The sequence below is a fragment of the Sphaerodactylus townsendi genome, linkage group LG16 (assembly GCF_021028975.2).
Source record: "Sphaerodactylus townsendi isolate TG3544 linkage group LG16, MPM_Stown_v2.3, whole genome shotgun sequence".
NCBI classification, from domain to species: Eukaryota; Metazoa; Chordata; class Lepidosauria; order Squamata; family Sphaerodactylidae; genus Sphaerodactylus; species Sphaerodactylus townsendi.
In genome coordinates, this window is record NC_059440.1 from 22,677,154 (window position 1) to 22,691,131 (window position 13,978).

General features: G+C 44.3%; 1 protein-coding gene across 1 annotated transcript; it reads right to left on the reverse strand.

The window, feature by feature from the left end:
- Positions 1 to 8,745: 8,745 nt before the first annotated feature.
- On the reverse strand, positions 8,746 to 13,803 carry CAMK2N1 (calcium/calmodulin dependent protein kinase II inhibitor 1). The gene is made up of 2 exons (XM_048519269.1): positions 13,361 to 13,803; positions 8,746 to 10,306 (listed from the first exon to the last, which is right to left on the reverse strand). The coding sequence occupies exons 1-2, from the start codon at positions 13,527 to 13,529 to the stop codon at positions 10,236 to 10,238; spliced, it is 240 nt and encodes a 79-aa protein (XP_048375226.1). The 5' UTR covers positions 13,530 to 13,803; the 3' UTR covers positions 8,746 to 10,235.
- Positions 13,804 to 13,978: the final 175 nt, after the last annotated feature.

Below are 13,978 nucleotides of genomic sequence, written 5' to 3' on the forward strand. Positions count from 1 at the left end.
ACCCTGGAATGTGATGGGTGGAGCCTAACAAGCAGAATCTGATTGGCTGAGAGCAAAAGATGGAATTGGTTATCTTTTTAGACTTCCAGTTATTCGGCAGAAGATATCCCTAACTCTGGATCTACTGTGGATTATAAAACTATTTTTTGTCAAGCTAGGTAATTTGCTTTAGATGTATATGCATCTTGCTTTTCGCCTCAAAGTGGACCAAAGCAATCTAAAATTTTAGTTTTTACTGCTGCTTCAATGTTTGATTGTTTTATACTGTTATTTTTATATGCTGTACACTGCCCAGAGCCCTTCGGGGATGGGGCGGTATAAAAGCCTAAATAAATAAATAAATAAATAAATAAATAAATAAATAAATAAATAAATAAATAAATAAATAAATAAATTTTAGTTTTTACTGCTGCTTCAATGTTTGATTGTTTTATACTGTTATTTTTATATGCTGCATGACTGCCCAGAGTTCTTCGGGGATGGGGCTGCATAGTGCCTAAATAAATAAATAAATAAATAAATAAATAAATAAATAAATAAATAAATAAATAAATAAATAAATAAAGTCACTCTCTTTCCCTGCATTTTATTCTCACAACAACCCTGTGAAGGAGGTTAGGTTGAAAAAGTGACTGTCCCTAAATCACCTGGAGATAGGTTTCCATTTCAGGTTGGGCAGTTCCTGGAGATCTGGGTATGGCGTCAGCAGAAATAACCCAATTAAAACAGCACACAGCTTTTGGCATTAAAAAAATCAACACTGCTAATGGTTGAGTCCACCCAAAATATGTTAGTGAAATGCCTGGTGGAATGATTTTGTCTTACGTGCCCTGTGGAATGTAGAGAAGCCCCATAGGGCATGAGTCTCCTTTGACAAAGCACTCCTCCAAGTCAGGGCTGTGATAAATCAGTTCTCACCCTTGTCACACCCAAATAGGCAAATCGAGCACCAGACACCACCCAAAGCCTACATGTGGTAGAATAAAGGCATCACAAGGGGTCGTAATGGAAGAGGACGTCCTTTAGGTAATGATTGTCCCAGAAAATTTAGAGCAGTGGTTCTCAACCTTCCTGATGCCGCGACCCTTTAATACAGTTCCTCATGTTGTGGTGACCCCCAACCCTAACATTTATCCATTTTACAGATGGAGAACACTAATGCAGAGAGTCTTAGGCGACCCCTGTGAAAGGGTCGTTCGACCCCCAAAGGGGTCCTGACCCCCAGGTTGCGAACCACTGATTTAGAGCTTTCAAGGTTAACACCAACGCCTTGAACTTGATCCAGAAACCAACCGGAAAATGGTGCAGATGCCACAAAATGGACTGGATATTTGCAAAACATGGTGGATCGGTCAACAGTTTGGCTGCAGCATTCTGAACAAACTGAAATGTCTGAAGCGTCTTCAAAAACAGTCTGGGTACAGGAGGCTGGCAACCCTATCTGGAGCACTTCCATTCCAATTCTCTACCACCATTTCACACCGAATCTCCGGTGGTGGGCTTCAGACTGAATACTAACAGTCCAAATACCAGTGCTCGTTGGCAGGGATTTTGTTTTTAAGGAGACAATACAATTTATTGTTTTGCCTAGCCTTTCCAGTTCTGACTTTCCTGAACAATGCTGCCGCTGTTTGCATAAAGCCTGAAACCTCATCAGCTTGCACTGACAAGAGGAAGAATCAGGGCATTCGTAAGCATCTAGCTGCCACCCTCAAAGCTAGTCGAAGGGGTTCGGGTCTCTTTTCAGCACTTACAGTAATGCGTGGGGATGCTGTTGCAGAAAAGTACACTGTAGGAACTGATATGGTCATCCAACAGAGGAAGGCGTTACTTCACTGGAGTGACCTAATTATGTCCTTGGGGGGGGGGGTGTAAAACAGTATTTTTATTGTTTTCTGTGAACTTATTTGTAGACGGTGTTCCAAATCTGGACACAGTGTACATAGTCCAAGAGAGGCAACAGCTGTGGGACATTCCTGTTCTGTGATTCCATGCTTACTCCATCTTACAGCAGTGTGATGCAGCGGCCAAGAAAGCCAATGTGATTCCGGGTTGTCTCAATAGGAGAATAGTGTCTAGATCGAGGGATGTACTTGTACCTCTCGATTCTGCATTGGTTAGACCTCACCTGGAATATTGAGTACAGTTCTGGGCACCGCGATTCAAGAAGGATATTGGCAAGCTGGAATGGGTCCAGAGGAGGGCAATCAAAATGGTAAAAGGTCTGGAGTCCATGCCATTTGAGGAGAGTCTTAGGAAGCTGGGAATGTTTAGTTTGATGAAGAGAAGGCTAAGAGGTGACATGATAGCCGTGTTTAGATATTTGAAGGGATGTCATGTTGGTGAGGGAGCAAGCTTGTTTTCTGCTGCTCCTGAGACTAGGACCAGGAGTAATGGGTTTGAGGCAAATGAAAAGAGATTCCACCTAAACATCAAGTCAGGGCTGTTTGACAGTGGAATGCACTCCCTTGGAGTGTGGTGGAGTTTCCTTCTTTGGAGGTTTTTAAAGAGAGGCTGGATGAACATATGTTGGGAGTGCCTTGATTGTGTGTTCCTGCATTGCAGGGGGTTGGACGATGGCCCTTGAGGTCCCTTCCAACTCTCTGATTCTATGATAAGCTTTGCACCCCAAGTTTCTAGTCCTCATTGACTGTAGAAAATTTTTTTACAGGATCCAGGGCTGAGGGGGGACTTTTGCAACTTCATGGTTCTTTAATTAAAACATTTATTTTCTACCTCTTCATAAACCTGTGCAAGGCAGCTAATAAGATTTTTTTTAAAAAAATCATAAAACATAACATTATTAAAATTAATCATTTTTAAAACTTAGCCAATAAACCCCAAAAGCATAAAGGTACAAGGAAGAATCTAGAAGCCTAAAAGAAGCCTAAATATACCCTGCTATTCTCAACTGTAAGAGTCTCAAAGCCGCTTACAAACTTTTTCCCTTCCCCTCCCCATAATAGACTTTTTGAAGTAAATGGGGCTGAAAGTTCCGGGAGAACTGTGGCTAGCCCAAGGTCACATAGCAGGCTTCATATGTAGGAGTGAGGAAACAGGCCCAGTTCTCCAGACTGACTTCACGGTTCTTGGTCACTACACCACACTAAAAACACATGGAAGCTGCCTTGGGCCTGATCTTGGTTGGGAAAGGTGGCGTAGAACTCTAATAAATAAACAAACCCAGAAGCCTAAAAGTACATAAAGCTACAGTTTTATCTTCCTATTCTCCCATGCAATCCTGAGTCAAATTGGATTCCTTTTAATGCTTTCTGCTCATCTTTCCCTTCTCTGTGACTCTTGGCACTCATTTGTGCCTCTCTCTCCTTCCCATGAGCCTTGGAAGGTTTGATTCTGCTGCAGAATTCCTGCAATTAACACCAAGCTCGTGCTACACGCCCCTTCCACTTTAACAGAGCACTTAGTGCATTTAACTAGGATCTAGCTCCGGTGCTTTGCAATACACAGGATTCATTTCTTTTTTATGTGTGCGCTCGCCTGCCAGATCCAGGTTCTTCAAGACCACAGTAGCATTACATAACCTTAACGTTCAGTTCTGGAGAGCAAAACCAGGGATGATATTTATTTGCAGCAGTCTAAAGATCCCATCCAGCGCCATGCGGTTGCCAGGCTGCCCAGTTATAACACCAGAACAAGACCCATATTCTGTACTTATCACCCTTCTTAGTTTTAACAAAACAAGCAGGATTTAACATTCCGTTCCTGTGTGTGGTTTGGTGGTGGGGAAACAAGAAAGAGGAACCTGGATACTGTCAGTGCTGGATTGGGCAGCAAAATGTGCCAGAACCACTGGAGACCCAGTAGGATCAGAATTCAACAGAGCATTGGGGGTCAATCCATAGGTCACAATGCAAGGATAGAGTTGGGAAACTAGTCCAGTGTGAGGTTGGAACAGGTGTGGGAGGACTCTGGACAAATGGTCTTTTAGTTCCTCACTCAGGCCCCTTCTGCACATGCAGAGTAATGCACTTCCAATCTACTTCCACAATTATTTGCAAGTGGATTAGGCGATTCCGCATAGCTGCAAAGTGCACTGAAAGTAAATTGAAAGTGCATTATTCTGCATGTGTGGAAGGGGCCTCAGTAAACAGGCCCCTACCACCACCTCTCATCTGTGCAACTATTTACACACAGAGATCTGGCCGAGAGTGGGGTTTGACTATTTCAGCCCTATTGGCACCAGTGAAACTGAAAGGCATGCGAAAGAGTCACAGTTGTCTTGCCCCAGATACTTAGGCTGTCATACAATGGAAGAGTGCCACACAGGCTCTGGTTTCTGGGACAATTTCCTATTTCTGGAATTTTCCCCTCACCCTTCCACCTTAATCTGGATGGCTCAGGCTGGTCAGATCTCAAGAGCTAAGCAGAGTCAGCCCTGATTACTTGGATGGGAGAGTTACAGGGAAGTCCCGAGTTGCTACACAGAGGCAGGTTATGCCAAACCATCTCTGTCCATCTCTTGCCTTGAAAACCCAACAGGGTTCCCATCAGTCGGCTGAGACTTGAAGGCACTGTCCATCAGTTCAGGACCGAAAGATTAGCTTACATTGCAGATGAAAAACAAGTGAGGCAAGTCCTTAAAATTCTACAAAAGGCAGAGAAAACATTAATTTAGCTTGAAAAAAAATTGGTACAAGGAAAAACAAAACAAAGTCTCATGAGCTCAATTTGCATATGGGACAATCAAATAACAAACCAGGGATTTTTTAGTTGAAATAGCAAAACTGGTAAAAAACTGTCCTGGGGATCTTGGAAAACTGCTGCCATGGGGTAGAGTCTATGGCCCCTTCCGCACGCGCTAAATAATGCGTTTTCAAACCACTTTCAAAACTGTTTGCAAGTGGATTTTGCTATTCCGCACAGCTTCAAAGAGCACTGAAAGCAGTTTGAAAGTGCATTATTCTGCATGTGCGGAATGAGCCTATGTGACATAGTCATCAGAGTGCTGGATTGGGATCTGAGAGACCCAAGTTCAAATCCCCACTCTGCCATGGAAGCTCTCTTTCAGCCTAGCCTACCTCACAGGATTGCTGTGATGTTAAACCAAGGGGTGGGGGTAGGGGGAAGAACCATCTATATTGGCCGAAGGTGGAGTTAAACTATGGTACAGTAGAGGAGTAATTCCTCACTGAGGGCCAGTTCATGTTAGTGGTCAACAAGAAATAAAATAACCAGATAATATTAAGTTCTTGTGAGCTCACAGTAACTATCTGTAGAGGAGGCTGCCTGCTATAGCTGAGTACCAACATATCATGCCTTTTCTCTTATTCCCCTTACAAAGGATCCTAAGATAGTTTTGCTGCATGACAATAATCTGCCATAAGGAGAGGATAATTCTGCCCAGCTTTTTAACTTCAACAAAACCGGCTAATTGTTTGCTCTTCTTGTTTGGAGATGCAGCAAAATGACCAGACTTCTGAGGGAGTCTGCTTGTTGCAGCTCTGCATGTTACTACTCCCGGAATGAGGAGGCTTCTCTGAGGAACAGTCATTATTAAAATACATGCTAAAGCTCGAACTTTTGGGGCATACAATAAAACACACCTCCAACTTTATTTCAGAATAAGAGTATGACAGCTACCCAAAGTTTCAGGACGCTGGGGGAGACAAAATTGGATATGCGTGTGTGCATTTAGCAAAAATAAAAAAAATGTAATTAGTTTCTTGGCCAAACTGCTAGATTAGATCATACCAAGAGAGTGAAATCATACTTAGCGGTTGAGCTTGGCAATGCGCACCATCTAAAATGGTTTTATTTTAGTGTACATTGAGGAATACAACTTCATTGTAAGCCGATATTAACATTTGTAATTGCATTTTCTTTATGGGAAAAACTTTAAGGGCTTAAAGTCAAATGCTCAAACCATGGGAAAGCATTCAAATACCAGCCTTACATTTACAGTTTGAAAAGTTGCTTATAACATTTCTCTTTGCCTTGAAGAGTGGTCGACAGTCAATGAAAATAAACAGATATAGTCCATTTCAAAATACTGAGGAAAAGTTAGGTGTATACCTAAATGATACAATACTTTCAAATCATGAACTGCGCTCTCAGTAGATTGTCAAGAGAGACAGGACATTTAAAAGGAACAAATACATAAATAAACATTCTATTTACGTCATTACTGCGGATCATGGTGTACAATTTCATGAATACATCATATAGACAACTCCGGTTCTAAAATTGGTGACATTTATTTTTTATTGCAAATATATCAATACAAAACCTTATTTTTAAAAATCCCAAAGGTGCTGGGGCTAAAACTCAGTGGAAATATTATGCCCCCGCCCCTCACCTAGAAGGAAAATCCATTACAGCAGGGTAGAAATGCTCAGGGACAGAAAAATAGCATACCTCCCTGAGCCTTTGGGGGAGGGCGGTATATAAATATGATAAATAAATAAAATAAATAAATATATAGGATTAGAAAAATAGCATATATAGGGAGATTAGAATCCTATATCCCTATTCAACCCTGAGAAGTCTTTTATTTGAAACACCTGTCCCATCTTCCAGCTGGGATATAAGGACTAAGGGATCTCCATTCCTACTTGCGTCTGATGACTCTTGAAAGCTCATGCCCTGGAAATCTTCTTGGTCTCTAAGGTGCTACTGGACTAAAATCTAGCTATAGTACAATATTATTTCCCAACTGTTCCTTTAAAGAAGAGGGGTGCCCTCAGGTATGAAGGGTGGTGCTAGGTGGGGTTGGAGCTATAAGCCCAATTAGATTTTTAAAAAGGGTCCACTTTATATCCCTATCCAAGCCTCCCCTAACTGTCAACTTTAAAAAAAATGTAAACAAGGTCTCTGATAATCCGGTTGTTGGTTTCTGAACATGCATGTGGTTATACGCCCCTTTGTGCCACCGCCGCCTGTCACGCCCCCGTTCGTGTCTTTGATGACTCAGACTTTGCTTTAATGATGCCGCACTCAATGTTATGACTCAAGATCGCAAACATTTTTTGCAGTAGGCCACATAAATGCTGCCGGAGAGTTCATGGCATCCAGCAAAATTTCTCACTGCCAGAAATCGGGCTTGGTCTGGTTTCATGGATGGCAAGCAATTAAGAAGCCGATTCCCTTTCATTAGGACCTGCAAAATATGGGATCAGGCCAAAGAGAGCTATGCAGGCGAGGTTTTAATGACGACAAAACTATCTTTGCCGGAGGCCTGGTTCACACCAGCATGAGATTTCTCTCACTGTCCTGTGCCAGATGAATAGAAGCTGAACATATAAGCAGATTCCGCTGAAAAGCTGTCATCTCGGAGGTGAGGGTGTTGCAGAAATCCCCCCTCCCCTGTGTTGTTAGCTGTTCACACATGAACCCTCTTACCTGGATCTGCAATCCATCTTTATACAAGTCTAGGCACAAGAATAGGGTCACTCTTCAGTAAGTCACAACTTCTCCTCTTCCTAGAAATCTGATGTCAATTTACTTTTCTTCCTATTTTGAATTTAGAAATTGTCCTGGCAATCTTTGTTTTGCAACCCTTTTTGAATTTGTTCCTACAAGGAAACCGGGTGTGAAAGACCTCCTATCAGTGTGCAAGGAGGTGTTTAGACGCTGCTTTTCTCTACCTTGAAGGAGTCTGAAAGCATCTTACAATCACCTTCCCTTCCCCTCCCCACACCAAAACAGACACCTTGTGAGGGCTGAGAGAGTCCTGAGAGAACCGTGACTGGCCCAAGGTCACCCAGCAGGCTACTTGTGGAGGATTAGAGTCTGCCACTCATGTAAGAGTGGGGAATCAAACTCGGCTCTCTACTCTGGATTACTATACCATGAGTACAGTTGCCAACTCTGGCTTGGGAATGCCAAAGGAAGATGAAGTTTGGGGAGATAGATCGAAAGGGATCAGGTATCCTCTAGCTTCTATTTCTCCAAGATTCTATGGTATACCATAGAGTCCACCCTGCAGAGCTGCCACTTCCTGCAGTGGTAACATAGTTCTGGACAGTCTGATTGGCCCATTGTTCCTGGGAGGACCTCTATCACCTTTCTACACTACATCACACTACACTTTCTACACTCCCGAGAGGGCATCTGCTGCTTTTCTATACTACAGCTCATCCCTCAGCATGAACAAAGAATTAAATCCAGGATTCTTCTCCTGAGGTGGGCCTTCTTGTCCACCAACGGGGGAAAAAAAGGCAGGGGTAGATATAAACTTGGCTCCCACACTGACACTTGCCATTGGCTGTTCACCTGTGCACCTGTGTAGCCACCAGGAAGAGCAGCTACAGACTTTCTCCACTCCTTTCTCCCCATCTGCTGCCTGAGGAGGCTGGTGATCAAAATCCATCACTGCCCAGCCTCATTCCTGCCCTCAACTGATGCCCCCTCACTCACTGGTGGTAGAGGGCCCCAAGAAGGGGCAGTGATGCCTAGTGGTAGGGGAGGTCATCCAAAAATAGGACTTCAGGGAGACAGCTGCCAGTTCCGGGTTGGGAAATACTTGGGAGAATTGGGGTGGTGTGGGGGACTGATCTCTATCCCTTGGTGATCAGTTGGAATTGGAATTATGGGAGCTCTCCAGCCACCACCTGGAGGTTGGCGACCATAGACATAGTGAAGGATCTACCAAAGGGCTCTTGTCAAGTTGCCAGCCCTTCATCTGAGTTTCTTGACAGCGATACAACATCTGAATAGGATTGTGTCCATGTAGATTACGTAGTGTGGGGAAAAGATCCAGCACCAGAAGAGATGCACAGTCCGAGCCTTGTTTTCGTTTATTTTATTGTACATTTCAGAAATAGCCCTGTGCAATAGACGGAAGTGCAAGAGACACAAGGTTCTTAAGTAAAAGAGTCCCCGTCACAATGTCATTTGAGAGTCGTAAACAGAACAGCCGAGAAAAAAAAATAGTTTCCTCTCCTCTGGAGGCATGTTTGTCTTCTTTTGCAAATCATGCAAAAATAATGATAATTATAATAATCAATAATAATAATAATAATAATAAAATCGAGAACTGAGAGAAAGGAAACCAAATCCAGAAGACTCCTCAAATCAGCTGTTATCAGCAAAGAGAGGTTTATATACCTAGATAGTCAGTCAATAGCTTAGAAAGAACAGAATTTGGGTACAAAGTGCAACTTTACACTGACTCAAGATCACAAAATAGGAAACATGAAAAGAAAAATGGCATTTCAAGATATTTGGCACAACTGTTTGTTTTTTTACAATTAATTTTTTTGTCTTTTCTTTTTTTAAAAAAAATGTTCACGTGTTTAATTATAGTTTATTAAAGAGAGCATCCTGCCACAATATTTGGAAGAAAGAGAAAGGAAATCTGAGCTTGCCCATATACCAGGTTGCTTGATAAGTTAAAAAAAAAAAGCAGCGTACATACTTTTCTATCTCTGGTTTCACTTATAAAATTAAATCTCTCTATTCGCCTCTGTGCCACAACTGAGATATACCAGCTCTGTGAACAGTTTTCAGGAACAAAAAAAAAGAATAAAAAATAAGAATCCTTCTTCAGTAGAATCCCTTCCTTAGAAAAGTTTTGGTCGCTCACATTCCGTCGAGACTTTAAAAGATAGCTAGAATTAAATATATATATTTTATATATTTATAATTATAGATCATTCTTTCCCACCCACCCGCCCCTTGACATCCAAGAATACAGACATAAAAAAATGGAAACGCAGAGCATATTCTACGCAAGTGCATTACATTGTTTTTGCAGGGTTGAACCATGTAAACAAGTGTTCATTTGAAGCAACCTTAACCTGTGACGTTCGCCCAAGGTCAGAAAAATACCGTTTCGCTGTTTCATTGTTTTAAAGGACTTTTTTTTTCTACAAAAAAAAAATCCCAGATTAAAATTACACAGTATTGATCATCCAGGGGAAAAGGATGTTGCTGTTAATTTAGACGTCACTGCTGAAATATGTACTTTGTAATTCAAACTTTTTTAAAAAATTACTATTTTTCTGTTTGACTGGTTTGCAGGAGGGGGAAGCGCGCAAGCAAAAAAAAACCACCTTCCTCAGCCATCTTTGTCTGTCTCGGAGCCAGATATTAAGATTTGCAAATTTGCAAGGTAGATCACTGGCTCAGCAGCTAACAACTTCAAAGTGCAATTGGGTATCTTTCCTTCCCCCCTCTTTTTGATGTTGTTCATGTCTTTACCCCAACAACGCACACGTTACAAGGTAAATTATCATATTTCCCCTCTTTTTCACTCAGCTCCTCTGTGGAAAGATTTAAACGCCCGGAGGTGGCTTTTCGGAAATGTTTTTGAGCACATCATCAATTCGGTCGTCTTCAATCACAACTGTAAGTAGAAAAACAGAAACAATGAAGGCACATTGCGGTATTCCACTGACTAAGCTATTCTGTTGCTGACATCCAAAAGCGTCCCCACCGTGAGACACAGTATGGTTCTACATGGGTACCTTAAAAGAAGACTTTCATTCATTTCACTGTGAGCCAGTGTGATACAGTGTTCCGTTATTGAACGAGGATCTAGGAAACCGGGGTTCAAATCTCCATGCTTCTAGGAAGCTTGGGCAGTCTCTCCTTCTCTCTCTCTGCCTGGCCTACCTCACAGGGCTGTTGTGAGGACAATATGAGAAAGGTAGAACCATGTCCCAAGCACATTGGTGGCCAGGGGGATAATAATCAAGTTGATAACTAGATTTCATTGCAGATAACTTTTTAAAGGAAACAACGCCCTGTATAAGTTAGGGTGAGAGCACTGGCTTTAAACATTGCAAAATGTTTATTATGCAGAAGAACTACTGGTGACTCCATTTCAGTTCCAACTGAATTTTCTCCCACTCTTACACACACACACACACATCCTGTGTATGGTCCATTCTCACAGATTCTTTTTGATTAGGAAAGTCCAGGAAATGGTGACCTTTTTTCAGAAGAGACCGAGAGAGATCACAGATCAGACCCTCCTTCAAGAAGTATGGTTGGTACCGAAGTAGAGGATTCGGCACATCAGAGGAGATTATGTTCCTAACCTCATCTTTTCAAGGTAATTGAGACAAAAGAAAAAAGAAAGCCCCCCCCCCCCCCCCCCAAAAAAAAACTTTGACTATGAAGATGAAGGATTGTTGAGGGGAGAATTGTTTTAAAAATAAAATGCCGGATGACACTGCTAGTTGGTTCACATTTACTATTCCGAAATTAATAACTGCAGGAATTGTACACCATAGACGGCAGAGAGATTTCCCCCTATTGCTGCTGATTGATAAGAAACATGGAGATCTTTGGGGAAATATTTCCATCTCAAGGAACAACTGGATACGAATCCTGCCCATTCATTGCAAAATAAAACAAATAGAATCATAAATGAATTGCATCTGTTTGAGGGCCAAAACATTTTGTACCTCATGTCTGAATAAGCTTTTTTTTAAAAACCCTGATTGAGTTTCCCTATCTCTGCCCCTCCCTTACATCTTTTTGACTTTCACTGACTATTCATCCCCTCCAAATACATTTCCCTCCAGAAAATCATCTTATGGCAATGAAGAGTTTGATTTTGGATCCAAACCCTAGTCAAGGCACTGCCCTGCCTTTTAAACCAGCCTTGCTACCACTGCAAGTTTCTCCGCCTGATGAACAATGCTGTGCAGCTGAAAAGCTTGCTGTACCTGCCAAAAGATGTGGTCTGAGCCAAGGATGCCTCAAAGGACCCAGCTGGAAAACAAACCTCCCCTCCAAAGCAAAGGGTTGGGGTATCAGAGAGATTTCAATGTGGCCGACCTGCTTGCAGGCTTTGAAAACAAATAACCAGAAGCAGGTGGTCCCATCATAACCTCACGCAAGTAGAGACAGCTCTTTTCAGTCCATTCATTCCCATCCATGCAGCTACTTTGGTTTCAAATCTGGATCATTTTGCTTTGAAGGGTGGATTTGGAACACTTTTGCCTGCCTTTCTGGATACTCCTCTCTATCCCACTGCAGTAGGAAGCGGAGGTTTAAAAAAACACCCCAGTTCTGCGCAGAGAGCATCGCACATGTGTCCAAATGCATGCTCCTTCCTCCTTTCCCTTTGTACACAAACAGCACGGTAGAGACAGTGAAAAACCTCGCACCCCGCATAAACAACCCCTTGGCCCCATTCAAGCAGAGATCAGAGGCCTCCTTCCAATTGTACTTCTTGCAAAGAGGTATAGAGGTGGGTTCGAATTCCTATTCCTCCTCTCAGAACAGCTTGGAAAGAGACTCTTTCTAGCTGTGATTCACACAGAGCTGGTACCCATCAAGAAAGCCACGGGGTGACTGCAGATCACATGGTTTTTCCTGCCCTAGTGTTGATGCATTTTGGGTGTCATCCCAAAGTTCGGAACATGGGAGACGGAATCAGATGGCACGCCTAGGGTGAAATTTTGGACAGAGGTGAATCCGAGTATATAACCAGACAGGCCAGTCTGTGCCTGTGTTAATATGGATGAGGGAAGCTGCACGCAGGAAGCGTCAACAGAAGGGTTGGTGATGAATACAGCAGTATGGCCCAACAGCTAGAGTGGACTCGGATCTGGAAGATCTGAGTTCGAATCCTCACTCTGCCACGGATGCTCGCTGGGTGACCTTGGACCTTTCCAAGTTTCTCAACCCACCTACTTCACAGGGTTGTAGAGAGGATTAAATGGAGGAAAGGAGAAGCATGTCAGACGTTCGGGGGTCCCACCGAGGAGAAAGGCAGGGTACATATAAAGCAAGCAAACCAAACAAATGCATTCAATCCATCTGAAGTCACAGGGCTGAGTTTAACCTAGCAGGGTGGAAAGGCGGGTGCCAAGATGAGGCAACTGCGAAACGCTTTAAAGATGCCACATCGGATCTCCATCAGTGATGCCAGACCCAAGAACCAATGGGCAAAGGGTGGGATGGAATTGGAGGGGGTCCTAATTCCTGGCAGGGCAACGGTTAGGGTGGGAGCCGCAGCAGAGGGGTTTGGGGGGTAAGTTTCAGGCTGCATCCTATGCACCCTTTACCTGGAAATCGTGGCTTGGATCATTTCGGGGCTCACTTCCAATCAGAAGTGCATAGGACGATATTCTAAGGGAGGAAGACGCGGAGCAAAATACGCATAAGAGAGGATTTTTGCAAGGGTTGCTAATGGTGGCTTTGTGCCCCCACCCCCCACCCCCGTTTTTAAAAAAAGTTCTACCAGAGTCTGAACCTCTGCAGAATCCAACTGGGGAGGGGGCAAATCCCTCCTCCCAAGATGGGAAGTGGACGTCTCTGGGGGGTTCCCCCATGCAAAAGTCCCCCCCCCGGTTGACAACCCCCTCCTCAGCTTCCCCCTTTTGCCACCCCTTAACAACCCTCTCCCCAGCTTGTCGTCTCCCCCCCCCCCCCCATGTCTCACCACACTTGCTCCTGCCGATCTGGCCCAGCTTGGGGGGCCGCTTGGTCTGCCCCCCAGAGTAGAAGTTGCTGGTGTCTTGCAAGCGGCAGGTGAAGGACAGCTGCCCCACGTCCGCCCCGTCGCCGTAGGGCCCCAGCTTCTCCTCGCTGTAGGGCAGCACCTCCGACATCTTGCTGGCCTGTTGGGGAGGGGGCTCGCTTGGCTGCTGGAGAGGGGGTCCGAGCTCCTTAGCTGCCCAGTGGCTGCAGCCTGAGGCGGCCGAGGGGGAGCAGAGCCCCAGCAGGACTCCCCAGCACTGCAAGAAGCCCCGCGGTCCCGGGAGCAAGAGGAGGGCGAGGAAGGGGGTCAGCAGGATGCTAAGGGTGGGGGGGGGGGCTTGCTGCCCAGCTGGGTGGACCCGTGGCTCGCTCGGCTTCCCCTTCCTTCTAGCTTTTGGCTCCTCGGCTCAGGAAGGCGCAGGGGGAAAAGATGCTTTGCAGACTGGGATGTGAAGCGGAGAGGCTGAGAAGGAGGGAGAGGAGGGGAGGGGAAGGAGAAGGGAGAGGGAGGGGGAGAGCAGCAGAGAGCCCTGGAAGAGGCACAGCCTCGCGGGGGGTGCCAGGGCGGAGGGAGAGCTGG

Excerpts from the sequence above, each read along its gene's own strand:
- CAMK2N1 (XM_048519269.1), bottom strand. The coding sequence starts at position 13,529 with ATGTCGGAGGTGCTGCCCTACAGCGAGGAGAAGCTGGGGCCCTACGGC. Across the intron at positions 10,307-13,360 it reads GATCGGCAGGAGCAAGTGTG|TTGTGATTGAAGACGACCGA; the intron begins GTGAGACATGGG and ends TTCTACTTACAG.